General features: G+C 46.7%; 2 protein-coding genes and 1 long non-coding RNA gene across 8 annotated transcripts in view; 2 read left to right on the top strand and 1 right to left on the bottom strand.

The window, feature by feature from the left end:
* Window positions 1-506: 506 nt before the first annotated feature.
* On the top strand, window positions 507-8,509 carry Ggps1 (geranylgeranyl diphosphate synthase 1). 5 transcript variants are annotated; one of them, XM_013014663.1, is made up of 4 exons: window positions 507-593; window positions 4,285-4,378; window positions 5,484-5,554; window positions 7,454-8,509. In XM_013014663.1, exons 2-4 carry the CDS (start codon window positions 4,309-4,311, stop codon window positions 8,213-8,215), a joined length of 903 nt encoding a protein of 300 aa, XP_012870117.1. In that variant the 5' UTR covers window positions 507-593; window positions 4,285-4,308; the 3' UTR covers window positions 8,216-8,509. The 5 variants fall into 5 exon arrangements, with proteins under 5 accessions (XP_012870117.1, XP_012870115.1, XP_012870118.1 ...); XM_013014661.1 differs by lacking the exon at window positions 507-593 and adding an exon at window positions 600-717; XM_013014664.1 differs by lacking the exon at window positions 507-593 and adding an exon at window positions 825-1,107.
* Window positions 8,510-12,209: 3,700 nt separating this feature from the next.
* LOC105984481 lies at window positions 12,210-12,686 on the bottom strand. The gene is made up of 2 exons (XR_001174994.1): window positions 12,596-12,686; window positions 12,210-12,448 (listed from the first exon to the last, which is right to left on the bottom strand). It is a non-coding gene; the product is annotated as an uncharacterized LOC105984481 (long non-coding RNA).
* Window positions 12,687-12,862: 176 nt separating this feature from the next.
* Window positions 12,863-12,991, top strand: part of Tbce (tubulin folding cofactor E) — a 28,155-nt gene continuing 28,026 nt past the window's right edge. For both annotated transcript variants that reach the window (XM_013014658.1, XM_013014657.1), the window contains exon 1: window positions 12,863-12,943. The gene's annotated coding sequence lies outside the window, so the exon portion shown is untranslated. The remainder of the gene's footprint in view (window positions 12,944-12,991) is intronic.

The following is a 12,991-nucleotide window of genomic DNA, read 5'->3' as shown; positions in this document are numbered from 1 at the left end:
CACCGGGCCCTCTGCGGCTCTCTCCGGGCCAAGGTCCAGGCGCCGGCCGGGGTGGCAGCAAGCTCGGGCTCGAGACTCTGCCTCCGCTCCGGCGCCTGAGCTCCTCACTCCGGACTCGACTGACGGGCAAACATCGCTTCCCCCTCCAGCTCGGCGCCCCCTCCCTCTCTCTCTCCCCTCCCCTGGGTTCTCTCCCCTCCCCTCCCTCTTTCCCGGATGGCCTCTCAGGCGATCTCGGATTGGCTAAGGTCCCGTAGAGCCCGCCTGTGCCCTAATCCTATTGGCTCGTCTGATACAAACAACGACGCCATTTTCCCACCAGTTCTATGGAAACAGAAAGTTACGCCTCAAGGCTTTCTGGGTAATGCAGTCCATCTCCTCGGGCCGGGGCGCAAGTCCTCGCCGAGTAGAACTGCAACACCCATCATGCCACGGCGCCTGCGTGTATCGGAAAGGGGAGGGCGAGAGGGCGGAGCCCCGGGCAGCGGGGGAGGCGGCGACGACGCCTGCGCAGTGTGAGCGGGATGGCGCATTTTCTAGTACCGAGTTATGCGGCGTCGCGGGCGGCTGAGGGCGGAGAGTGCTGTGATGAAGTAAGGGGTGGGATTCATGTAGGCGTCGGAAGGAGCTGTGGGCTGAACTATAAAGTGGGAAGTTGATCCTGGGCGCTGCTACTCCTGGACCGGCGACGTGAAGTCGTGAGATCATCGTGGAACCGTGAGCGGCGGCGGCGGCGGAGGGGGACCCGGATGGGAAAAGGCGGGGATGGGGCTGATTGGGGGGGGGGAGAAAAAAGAGAGGTGTGGGGGAAGTGAGAGGACCCGGATGCTGACCCGGCTCAGGGACCGCTGCGGCGGAAGCGGGGGTGACGGCTGAGCGATGCGGGCGAGCCGGACGCCCGTAGCGGGAGCTAGGGCCGCGGGACGCCGCGCCCCTGCGCGCCCCGCCGGGGACTCTCGTCTCCCTCGTGCTTCTGAAGTCAGACTTGTCCCTTTGAGAAAGTAGCGGCGCTCTGCGCGCCCCGACGGCCCTCGCGGCGGCGAGAGGAGGGCGGGAAGGAGCCCGGCCCCGGCGGCCCCCGCCTCGGAGCGGTGCGGGGTGAGCGGGGTGAGCATGGAAGCCCAGGGTCCGAGGCCGGCGAGGTGAGGACGGCGGGCGGCGGGGTGGGGCCGGTAGCGGGGAGGACACGGGTGTGTCTCCTGGCCCGCCGTGAGACGGTGACCGGACGCTTCCCGCGGAGGACTGGATGACGCCTCGGGAGCCGGGGCCGGCGGGGCCCTCGGTCCGCGCTGAGCGTGTACGCGGCCGCGGGACTTCCTAGGTGGGGCTGTCAGAACCTCGGGCTCTCGGTCGCTCGGTCGCCCGACCCCGATTTGTCTACGTCTAGGGAACCAAGGGCGGTCGTCCGTCCCCAGCGCGGGGCGGTGTCTGCCCGCCGCCGGGGTGAGCGGGGACCGGCGCGTGCTCGGGAAGACTCAGGACGCGGTGGTCGGTCCCGCCGCTCGGCCCCGGCGCCCTGGCGTCTGTGCGGATTCGGGAATGGCGTTTGGGGTCACACCGCATCCGCCAAAGCTCGGGCTGTGTCCTGGAGGCCGCCCGTTACTGACACACTAATTTGTTTTCTTTTTGGTGGGTCGTGGGGCCTGAACTCTGGGCCTAGGCGCTGTCCCTGAGCTCTTCAGCTCAAGGCGAGCGCTCTACCACTTGAGCCACAGCGCCACTTCCAGCTTTTTCTGCTTATGTGGTACTGAGGAATCGAACCCAGGGCCTCCTGCATGCAAGGCAAGTGCTCTACGTGATATTTTTGGCTAGGATGGTCTCCGACAAGTCCTCCAGTCTATACTTCTTGTGTTAACAGGGATTACAACACACATTCCTTGAGATAGAATCTCTTTTTTCCCAGTCTGGCCTTGAACTGTTGTGCAATTCTCCCAAGTTTCTTTTCTTCTTTTGATACCCTAAAACACATCAGAAGTTAAGGCAGTAAAATAACAAGTTCCTAAATTGTAATTTGGATTACTTCCAAGTATTTTATAGCTTCTTCCCCTTGTATTATTCTTAATATCGTTTGCTAGTCAATGCAAATGTAGATATATTCCATATGGAATGTTTCTTTCTGAATTTATATTGCTGAAATAACTTCCTTTGGTGAGGGTTCCACTTTACTAGGATTATTGCCATAATCACCAAGAACCGATGATAGAAAACAGGCTTTTTAACCAGGCATTGTGGCATATGTTTGTGATACCAGACTTTGGGAAGCTGGAGAAGCTCTATCCAGCCTTGACTACATTACATTTTGGTTTGCATCCAGTCTTGACTGCACATAAAGACCTTACCTCAGCCCACATCCCTGTAATTCTACTACTCACAAGGTTGAGATCTGAGGTTCAAGTTTAAAAGCCCACTGGCTGACAGATGGGAGAGACTCCTATCTCCAACTTTGCTGGTTAATTACCATCAAGAAGTGGAGATGTTGGGGCTGGGAAGGTGGCTCAGTGGTAGAGCGCTTGCCTTGCATGCATGAGGCCCGGGTTTGATTCCTCAGCACCACATAAGCAAAAAGAAAAAAGCCAGAAGTGGCACTGTGACTCAAGTGGTAGAGCACTAGCCTTGAGCTGAAAAGCTGAGGGACAGCACCCAGGCCCAGAGTTCAGGCCCCACGACCGGACCCAAAAAAAAAAAGTGGAGATGTGGTAGAGCACCAACTGTGAATGAAGAAGTCAGGTAAAAAGTCTAAGCCCGAAGTTCAAACTTTATTATTGACCAGAGAAAGAGGAAAAAAAGACCCTATGAGTGTGCATATGTTTTTCAGTCCTAAAAGTAATCTAAACTACCTGCTTCGTGCTTTACATCCATTGTAATCTGCCTTAAGAGGTAGTGGGATTTGTGTCTTAGTCTATGATTGCATGAAATGAATCTTTGGCATTAAAGGGTTAAATAAATCTGAGGGACACTTAGGAGTAAGGGACAGCATGACTCAAGAAGTTACATGTATAGTACTGTTGCCTGCATATATCTATGAGGAGACACACAGATGTGCACTTTGGTTTTTCCAAGAAGAATCACAGTTTCATTGTACTTTAAGGTTTCTTTGCCTCATGAGATGTTTAGGCTGCAGAGAAGCTGCAAAGTACCTGTGTTATTACTTACTACCCTTTGTCCTTACCTAGCAGCGCACAGATAAGGGAGAAATTCTGTTGTTTCTTCTGTTAGCATACTAGACATCTTCGGGGTGGAGGGGGAACTAGTACATAATAGAAACACAGTGGTTCCTACTTTTTAACCTTACATTGTTTCTGTACTAAGAAACAGGAACATTATATACCTAATTCTCACTAGGTTGTGTAGTCTGGGCTTTTCTGAGCTTTTAATTGTGCTGGTAAAATGGAATGCCAGCAGTAATAATTAGAGAAATTATTTTTATCAAGACTTGAACTTAGTACCTGACCCTTTTGCTCATTGGCTGGTGCTCTACCAAATGAGCTAAGCCTCTAGCCCCATGAGAAATTAATACCAGAAGGAATAACAGTACTGAAATTCCTAGTCTTGTCCATGAGACTGATGATAGCAGACTCAGATGATGACTGGGCTCCGAAAGATGGGTTTCAGCCAGGTACCAATGGCTCACACCTGTAATCCTAGCTACTCAGGAAACATATCTGAGGATCACAGGTCAAATTCAGCCCAGGCAGACAAATCTTAACTTTTCCACCTATCTGGGAAAAGGCTACAAATGGAAGTGTGGCGCAAGTGGTAGAACCACCAGCCTTGGACAAAAAAACTGAGCTAAGGTGCAAGGCCCCTGAGTTCAAGCTCCAGTACCAGCATCCACCTGCCAAAAAAAACAACTCTTTAGATCAGTCTACTTTGGGGCTGGGAAGGTGGCTCAGTGGTAGAGCACTTGCTTTGCATGCCTGAGGCCCTGGGTTCGATTCCTCAGCACCACATAAACAAAAAGAAAAAAGCTGGAATTGGCACTGTGGCTCATGTGGTAGAGCACTAGCCTTGAGCTGAAGAGCTGAGGGACAGTGCTCAGGCTCAGAGTTCAGGCCCCATGACTGGACCCCAAAAAATAAATAAATAAATCAGTCTACTTTTTCATAACATGCAGATTCTTTGCCATTATGACATCTAAAGATAATTTTGGTTGTTCATGAGATCATCTTTATGTTTGTTCTTTTCTTTCTTGGCCGAGACTGAAGTGGGTATCTGAGGCTTTAGCTCATTGGCTGGCATTTTACTAGCTGAGCAACATTTCCAACCTCATGTTTGTTTTGACAGGTCAGCTTTGAAACCTAAAAAACAATGGAGAAGACACAAGAAACAGCCCAGAGAATTCTCCTAGAGCCCTATAAGTACTTGCTTCAATTACCAGGTAACTGTTCATTTGTTACCAGTACAGGGCAGTTTTCAGACTGAGGTCATTTATTCAGATGTTAACAAAAAAAAAAGTTAAGACTTAACTAATTCTTGAGGTTTTCTATTATTTAAAGTGATACATATATCTTTTGTCTTGTTTGTAAGTTTAGAAATGGTAGAACAAAGGGTGAACAAATGCAGCAGTGATACTCACTAGATACTGTGTTGAAAATGAACTGTGGCTTAGTGGTGGACTGCTTGCTCAGCATGCATAAAACCCTGGGTTTGATTCTTCAGCACCACATACACAGAAAAGGCGGGAAGTGGTGCTGTGGCTCCAGTGGTAGAATGCTAGCCTTGAGCAAAAGAATTTGCTCAGGGACAGTGCCCAGGTCCTGAGTTCAAGCCCCAAGACCAGGGGGAAAAAAAGAAAAGAAAGAAAGAAAAATGGACTATACAACTTGTGGGGAAGAAGGTTTGGGAGGGAAAAACTAGGAGAAAGGGAAGGGGTGTCACTGTTGAAAAAGAAATGTACTCATTTCCTCACCTATGTAATTGTAACCCCTTTATGTATCACCTATACAATAACAATAAAAATAGTGATACATATGAAAAAAAAAGATAAATAGCTGGTATTGTAGAACATGTGATTAAAATACTTGTCCAGCATGTACAAAGCCCTGGGTTCTGTTTTGTTTCTCAACTATTAAAGCACTAACCTTGAGCAAAGGAAGCTCAGGACCATGCTCAGGCTGTGCCCTGAGTCCAAGCCCCAGAAATGGCACATACAAAAATTTTATTTTTCTGAAACAGTGCTAAGAGTGCTGATTAATTGTGCCTAAACAAACTGGTATAATCTACCATTTTTTAAAAAGTACTCATTCCATTCCAAAAGTGTTAAGATTTAAAATCTGTCTTACCTGTCCTAATTTTAAGAGGCTATACACTAGAATGTGAATATCAGATGGGTTTGGGGTTGTGTGTATCAAGCCGTAGAAAGAAATCTGCTGTAGATAATGATTTCATAAGGCATATTTGTCAAGTCAAAACAGTTTTGCAGGACTTTTTTAATAACTTGTAATTAAAATATTTTATTGTCAGGTTTTATTTTTTAATTACAGGTAAACAAGTAAGAACCAAACTTTCACAGGCATTTAATCATTGGCTGAAAGTCCCAGAAGACAAATTACAGGTAATTAGACAATTCTTTTTTTTTTTGGGGGAGGGGGGTCCAGTCGTGGGGCCTGAACTCTGGGCCTGGGCGCTGTCCTCAGCTTTTCAGCTCAAGGCTAGCGCTCTACCATTTGAGCCACAGCGCTACTTCCGGCTTTTTTCTTTTTGCTTATGTGGTGCTGAGGAATCGAACCCATGGCCTCATGCATGCAAGGCAAGCGCTCTACCACTGAACCACCTTCCCAGCCTGAATTAGACAATTCTTTTTATTCATTTTATTTGTCATTGCTGAGGTTTGAACTCAAGATCTTCCCCTTACTAGCCAAGTCCCAGCCCTTTTCTATTTTTCTCTTTGCCAATACTGAGGCTTGAATTTAGAGACTGGTACTGTCACTTGGTTTTTTTCCATTCAAGGCCCGTACCTTACTACATGAGCTCCAGATCTGACCTTTTTTTTTTTTTTGGTTGTGGTGCTTGAACTCGGCCTGGGCACAATCGCACAGCTTTTTAGCTCAAGGTGGGGGTTCTACCACTTGAGCCACAGCACCACTTCCAGTTTTCTGAGAAGTTCATTGGAGTGTCTCATGGACTTTCCTGCCTGGGCTGGCTTTGAACCTCGATCCTCAGATCTCAGCCTCCTGAGTAGCTAGGATTACAGGCATGAGCCATGACACCCAGCCTGGCTTTTGTTTTTTAATGCCAGTACCAGGGCTTGAACTTAGGACCTGTTGGTCCCTAGAACTCTAGCTAGGGACCACATCTCCACTTCCTGTTTTTTGGTGGTTAATTCAAGATGAGTCTCCTGACTTTCCTGTGCAGACTGGCTTTGAACTGGGATTTACAGATCTCCAACTATGATTACAGGTATGAGCCACTGTCACTTGACTCTTTGGTGATTATTTGTATAAGAATCTCTTGGGCCGGGCGCCAGTGGCTCATGCCTGTAATCCTGGCTACTCAGGAAGCTGAGATCTGAGTATTACAGTTCAAAGCCAGCCAGGGCAGGAAACACTGTGAGACTCTTATCTCCAATAAACCACTAGAAAACCGAAAGTGACGCTATGGCTCAAGAGTGCAGGGACAGCGCCCAAACCCCACAACCAACCAAAAACAACAACAAAAAACTCTTGGAATTGTTTGCCCACACAGGCTTTGAGCCAAAGTTCCGAAATCTATGCCTCTTGAGTAGCTAGGATTATAGGCATGAACCACTCCTGCTGGTTTTCAGCCCTATTTTTCTAGTAGGATCTTGATTTTTGCTTGACCTACTTGGACCACAATCCCCTATTTATGCTTTCCAAATAGCTGGCTTGCTTCATTGTGCCCAGCTCTGAATTCAGTGGTTGAGGTATTGCTTTTATCTTGCCCAGACTGCTCTCAAACCCTTCCTCCAATCTCTACTTGCTATGTAGCCAGGATTTTTTTTTTTCTTTGAGATGAGGGCCTCACTAAGTTTTTAGTTATTCTCCTGATCTCTGCCTCCCAAGTAGTTGAGATTATGGGTGTAAGCCATCATACATGGCACAGTATATTATCTTGAGCCTGGTAAATAATTATTAGTTGTGAAAATTTAAAGACAACTGAGACATTTTAATCTGTTAAGCATAAATCATTAAGCATAAATTTTGGAATATTGTGAAGTCAAAGCCAGGCACTGGTGGCTCATGCCTATAACCCTGGCTTCAGCCTGGCTACAGGCTGAAATTGTAGGATTACAATTCAAAACCAGCCTGGTCAGGAAAGTCCATGAACCAGGAAAAAACTGGAAATGGTACTGTGGCTTAAAGTGATAGAGCGCTAGCCTTGAGCAAAAGAGCCCAAGGACAGTGCCCAGGTCCCAAGTTCAAGCCCCACAGCCAACCAAAAAAAGTGAAATTGTTGATTAAATAAGGTGAAATTCTTTTTTTTCCCGTTTTAGATTATCATTGAAGTTACAGAAATGTTACATAATGCCAGTTTACTCATTGATGATATCGAAGACAACTCCAAGCTCCGACGTGGCTTTCCAGTGGCACACAGCATCTATGGAATTCCATCTGTCATCAATTCTGCCAATTATGTGTATTTCCTTGGCTTGGAGAAGGTTTTAACCCTGGATCACCCAGATGCAGTGAAGATTTTTACCCGCCAGCTTTTGGAGCTCCATGAGGGACAAGGCCTTGATATTTACTGGAGGGACACTTATACTTGTCCCACTGAAGATGAATATAAAGCTATGGTCCTGCAGAAGACAGGTGGACTGTTTGGATTAGCTGTAGGTCTCATGCAGTTGTTCTCTGACTATAAAGAAGATTTAAAGCCACTGCTTAATACACTTGGGCTCTTTTTCCAAATCAGAGATGATTATGCTAATCTATCATCCAAAGAATATACCGAAAACAAGAGTTTCTGTGAGGACTTAACAGAGGGGAAGTTCTCCTTCCCTACCATTCACGCTATTTGGTCCAGGCCTGAAAGTACCCAGGTGCAGAACATCTTGCGCCAGAGAACAGAAAACGTAGATATTAAAAAATATTGTGTGCATTATCTTGAGGATGTAGGTTCTTTTGAATACACTCGGAATACTCTTAGAGAGCTTGAATCTAAAGCCTATAAACAAATTGAGGCATGTGGGGGAAACCCAGAGCTAGTGACTCTAGTAAAGTACTTGAGTATGATGTTCAGAGAAGAAACTGAATGATGTGTGCACATCCTTGATTGAACATGAGGGCATCTTTACTTGACTGTGTATCTCTAGCCTATACTGGTTCATGAATTTGAACCAAGGTGTTTGTCTCCAAAAACTGAGTACGTAGTGGTAATATGAATAAAACTATTTCAGTGTAGAACTACGTATATAGAGTGGAAATACCAGAAGAAATAATTTTTTATAGCTCACGTTTGAATGTCAGAAGTGGTTGTGGCAGGACATTGTGGCCACAAAATTCTGTTGATTTTTGTCAATTAAAAAAAGACTAACTTCCATTTTTACCTGGATACTTCTAACTACTGTATGCACAGTTCCCAATTCATCTGTCCCAGTTACAAATCAGTGTCTACTTAGACCCAATAACCACAAAAACCGTTTTTCCCCTAAATGCTGCTATTCATATGTAGTGTCCTTCTGGAAACTCCCTTACTAAAAAGTCTAGAAAGAATAAGTGAAAATACTCTGGGCCTTTCTCTTACCTTCCATTCCTTACTCTCCCTTCCACATCTAACCAAGGAATCTCCATGTAATGTAATTCACATGCTATACCAATTTTTGCTTAACCCTTTGTAAACATGTTTTGCCCCAAATTGATTTGTGTATCAGCACAGCACTGTCTTTCCATTTGGAAAAAGAAGAAAAAGTACAGACTTAAGTTTTTAGGAGGGAACTTGCTCCTAAACACCTTTGTATATCTTCCTATCCACCGTGGGTGAGTGAAGATTACAAAGGATCTTTAGCACACACATCCAGTACAAAAGCATGAGGCAGAAACATTCCCTTCCACCTTAGCACCACCCCTCCTGGAGCTGAAGGATGCTTGAATGGAATAGGAATCTAATTTCTAATGGAAAGAAAATGAAATATGCCAGGAACTGGTGGCTCCCGCTGTGATCCTAGCTACTCAAAAGGGAGGATCACAGTTCAGTCAGCTGGGGCAAGAAAGTCCATGAGATCCTTATCTCCAATGAGCCACCGGAAAACTGGAATTGGCCCTCTGGCTGAAAGTGGTCAAGCACTTAGCCCTGAGCGGAAAAACTCACACAAAGCACCCAGACCCTGACTTCAAGCCCATGACTGACAAAAAAACCCAAAAACACTGAAATGTTAACTTGAAAGAGAATGCCAGACTGAAACCAGCTGTGTAATTACAGTATAGATTTTTAAATTTAGTGTATTTTTAAAATTGGAGTCTCATGGACTTTCCTGCTCAAGCAAGCTTCGAGCCTTATATCTCAGCTTCCTGGAGTGTGTCACCAGCACCTGACTTGTACCACTTCTAAAAACAGTTGCCAGATTATCCACTCTGTTGGCTTTGTTACACTAGTCTGTTTTCTTGTGTGTGTGTTTTGTTGTTTTTGTTTTGTTTTACTTGTTAAGGAGGAGTTGAAGTCTCGGATTTTTTTCCTTAGCTGGTGGTGGTTCTCTTTGTGTGTGTGTATATGTATGTGCATACATGTGTGCCCCAAGCTTGGCTTGACTTTGGTCACAGTTGACAACAAAGCTGGTTCTGAACTTCAATCCTCCAGATCTTGGCCTCCTGAGCAGCTGGGATTACAGGCGTGAGCAAGCAGTGCCTGGCTTGCATTCTTTTTTCCCTGCTACATCTCCAGTACCTAAAAATAGGGAAAAGCTAACACTCACTAAATATTTACTTAATACATGAATGATGGAAACTAAAATGCATTGCAATATATTTGGTTTTCAAGTTGAGCTTTTTTCCTGCAACATTTTAAATACGATTATTACAACAAAAAACTACTTCATCCTACCAGCTTACAAAATAGAGAAAGCAAGGGATTCGTGAATAGTGAACCACCACTGAATTGATTTCACTAGTAACGTTTAATTGGTACATATTAAACTGTACGTAGCCAGGGTTTTTATCGTGAACTAGTGACATTCAAGCAAGTACCTTTTAGAACAATGAGGTGGGGGGAAGTCAGAGGGTCAGGCTGAGAAGAGTGAAATACTGAAAGGGGAAGTAAGGGCTTCTTTGAACTCAGGGCCTCAGCTTGCTAGGCAAGTGCTCTACCACAGAGCCACTCTACACCTCAAGTCCTGATTTCTGTCTAGGAAGTAAAAGAACAGTTCTTGAGGTAGTGCATGGCATCACTGTAAAAGGATTGATGGCAAAGAAACAGCCTTTTGTTCACAGTGAAGCTGGGCAGATTTTGTCACAACAGGTGGAGAGGAAGCATTTTGGTTTTTTAAATTTTTATTTTTTTGCCAGTCCAGAGCTTGAACTCAGGATCTGAGTGCTGTCCCTGAGTTTCTTTTGCCCAAGGCTAGATTTCTACCACTTGAGCCACAGTGCCACTTCTGGCCTTTTCTGTGTATGTGGTACTGAAGAACAGAACCAAGGGCTGAATTCATGCATGCAAGGCAAGCACTCTACCACTAAACCACCTTCCCAACCCAGAGAGAAAGCATTTTAAAAAGTAAGATTAGCTGTTGGAAGGTAACCCAGGCAGAAAAGTCCCCTTGAGACAGACTCATCTCCAATTAACCTCTCAAAAGAACCAGAAATGACACTGGTTCAAGTGGTAGAGTGCTAGACTTGAGCACAAAGAGGCTCAAGGCACTCAGGCCTTGAGTTCAAGCCCCATAACTGACCAAAAAAAAGATTGAGCTGGGAAGGTGGTTCAGTGGTAGAGCACTTGCCTTGCATGCATGAGGCCCTGGGTTCGATTCCTCAGCACCACATAAGCAAAAAGAAAAAAGCCGGAAGTAGCGCTATGGCTTAAGTGGTAGAGCACTAGCCTTGAGCTGAAGAGCTGAGGGACAGTGCCCAGGCCCAGAGTTCAGACCCCACGACTGGACCCCCCCCCAAAAAAAAAAGATTAATAAGATCTCATGTATTTGTTGAGGGACTCGTCTGAGTTTAGTGCTCTTTTTTTTTTTTTTTTAAGAAACTGGCTAAAACAGCAAAAACCTGTGGTTATCTGGGCACTGGTGGGCTCATACCTATAATCCTAAACTACTCAGAAGTTGAGGTTTAAAGGTAGACAAATCCAAGCGAGTCTTACCTCCAATTAACCAGCTACAAGCTAGAAGTAGAAATTTAAGTCAATTGGTAGAGCAACAGTAGAGCAAAAAGGCCAAAGTAAAAACACGGGCCCTAAACTCAAGCCTTAGTACTTGCACCTAAAAAATAAAATACCAGTTGTTCTCTGCTAAACAAACACTGTCAGGACTTGACAGTGTAGCTGAGGGGTGTAGTTCCTGTTTAGCATGTTTCACACCCTATGTTTGATGTTTCAACACCATAAAGAAAAAAAAACACCCAAAAACAAAAAAAACCCCAAACTTTCAAGCTAACAATCTACAGGTGTCTTTAGTGATATTAAATAATCTTATTCTGCTTTGGATTTAGTGTAAAGAGGTGAAGGTAAAATTAAAATATACAATGATACACCTATTGGGTGAAGACCCTAGGGTCAACTCTGTAACAGGTTTGTGAACATGCTAAAAAGAAGCCAGGCACTGGTGCTCACACCTGTAATCCTAGCTACTCAGGGAGTATCAATGTTCAAAGCCAGCCAGGGTAGGAAAGTCTCCAGACTTTTTTTTGTCGGTGAGGCTTGAACTCTGGGCCTGCACACTGTCCCTCAGCTCTTCAGCTCAAGGCAAGCACTCTACCACTTGAGCCACAGAGCCACTTCCTCTTAAGACTTTTAACCTCCCATTAACCACCAGAAAACTGGAAGTGGCGCTGTGGCTTCAAGTGGTAGAACACTCACCTTGATCAAAAGATCTCAAGGACAGCGCTCAAGCCCTGAGTTCAAGCCCCATGAACAACAACAAAACACACACACACAACAGAAAACTCATGATAAAAAAGAGATCTTACCCTGAGATCGGGAGAATCCCGCTTAAAATGTGTAAGTGTGTGGGTATGTGTGGCTATATAAGAGATTATGGGATACAACCCCACTACAGGGAAGGGAACTGGGCATCGGAGAAGGACGAGACCAAGACAGCATAGGATTCCGTGGAGTTTAAGTAATAGTTAATGAAGCACGTCCCAAAGCCTAGACTCCGTGAAAAGCACACCAGGTAAGGTGGGCTGCTGTAAGTGGAAAGCTCGGATCGAAGCTCTGCAGCTGTGTTGGCGCGTCCTACAGGCCAGCGGGGACATCCCGTCCTCACTGACGGCTTCCAACAGATCACACCTACATCCTCCCGCGATCAAAAGCAGATTCACGCTGGGTGTCTGTCCACCTGCGGGAATCCACGCGCCTCGAGAGGTTCGCCCGCGCCGTCCCCGCCACAGCCCGCACTCCTCCCGCGCCCCCGCGCGGAGCGTCCCCGCGGGCGGAGCCGAGGCGCGGAGGCCGCGTCTCCGGCGCTTTCCGCGAGCGCACTCACGGGAAGATTGCCGAAGGTCGGCGCCCGCAGCGTGGGGACCCTGCCTCACATCTCAGCCCATCGCGTTCCGGAGGCACCGACGCTTCCGTGACTCGACCTCCCTTCGTGGTAGAGAGGAAACGCGCTCGCCCGGGACCCGAATTCTATCAGAGCATGCGCGGTTCACTGGGTTTCCGGCCGCCCATCCTCTCCAACTTCCTGTCTCCGCAGCGGCGGCTTTCACTCCCGGGAGGACAGGGCTTTCTTATGACGTCACTTCCTCCCGCAGACGGAAGCTGCGTTGCTGGTTAGCGCGAGGGGGTTTGACGTGTCGGGTACGGTCGCGTGGACTCCCGGGAGCCCCGAGAGGTGAGTTTCGGGGCGGGAGGGGCTCGCGGGAGCGCGCCCGCGTGGCCG

Source organism: Dipodomys ordii, unplaced genomic scaffold (genome assembly GCF_000151885.1).
Source record: "Dipodomys ordii isolate 6190 unplaced genomic scaffold, Dord_2.0 Scaffold24, whole genome shotgun sequence".
In the NCBI taxonomy this organism is placed as follows: Eukaryota; Metazoa; Chordata; class Mammalia; order Rodentia; family Heteromyidae; genus Dipodomys; species Dipodomys ordii.
This window is presented reverse-complemented; position numbering and strand designations above follow the sequence as displayed.

Bases quoted from the DNA above. Each gene is read 5' to 3' on its own strand.
- Ggps1 (XM_013014663.1), top strand. From the start codon at position 4,309: ATGGAGAAGACACAAGAAACAGCCCAGAGAATTCTCCTAGAGCCCTAT. The intron at 4,379-5,483 runs GTAACTGTTCAT...TTTTAATTACAG, and splicing joins GTACTTGCTTCAATTACCAG to GTAAACAAGTAAGAACCAAA. The intron at 5,555-7,453 runs GTAATTAGACAA...TTCCCGTTTTAG, and splicing joins TCCCAGAAGACAAATTACAG to ATTATCATTGAAGTTACAGA.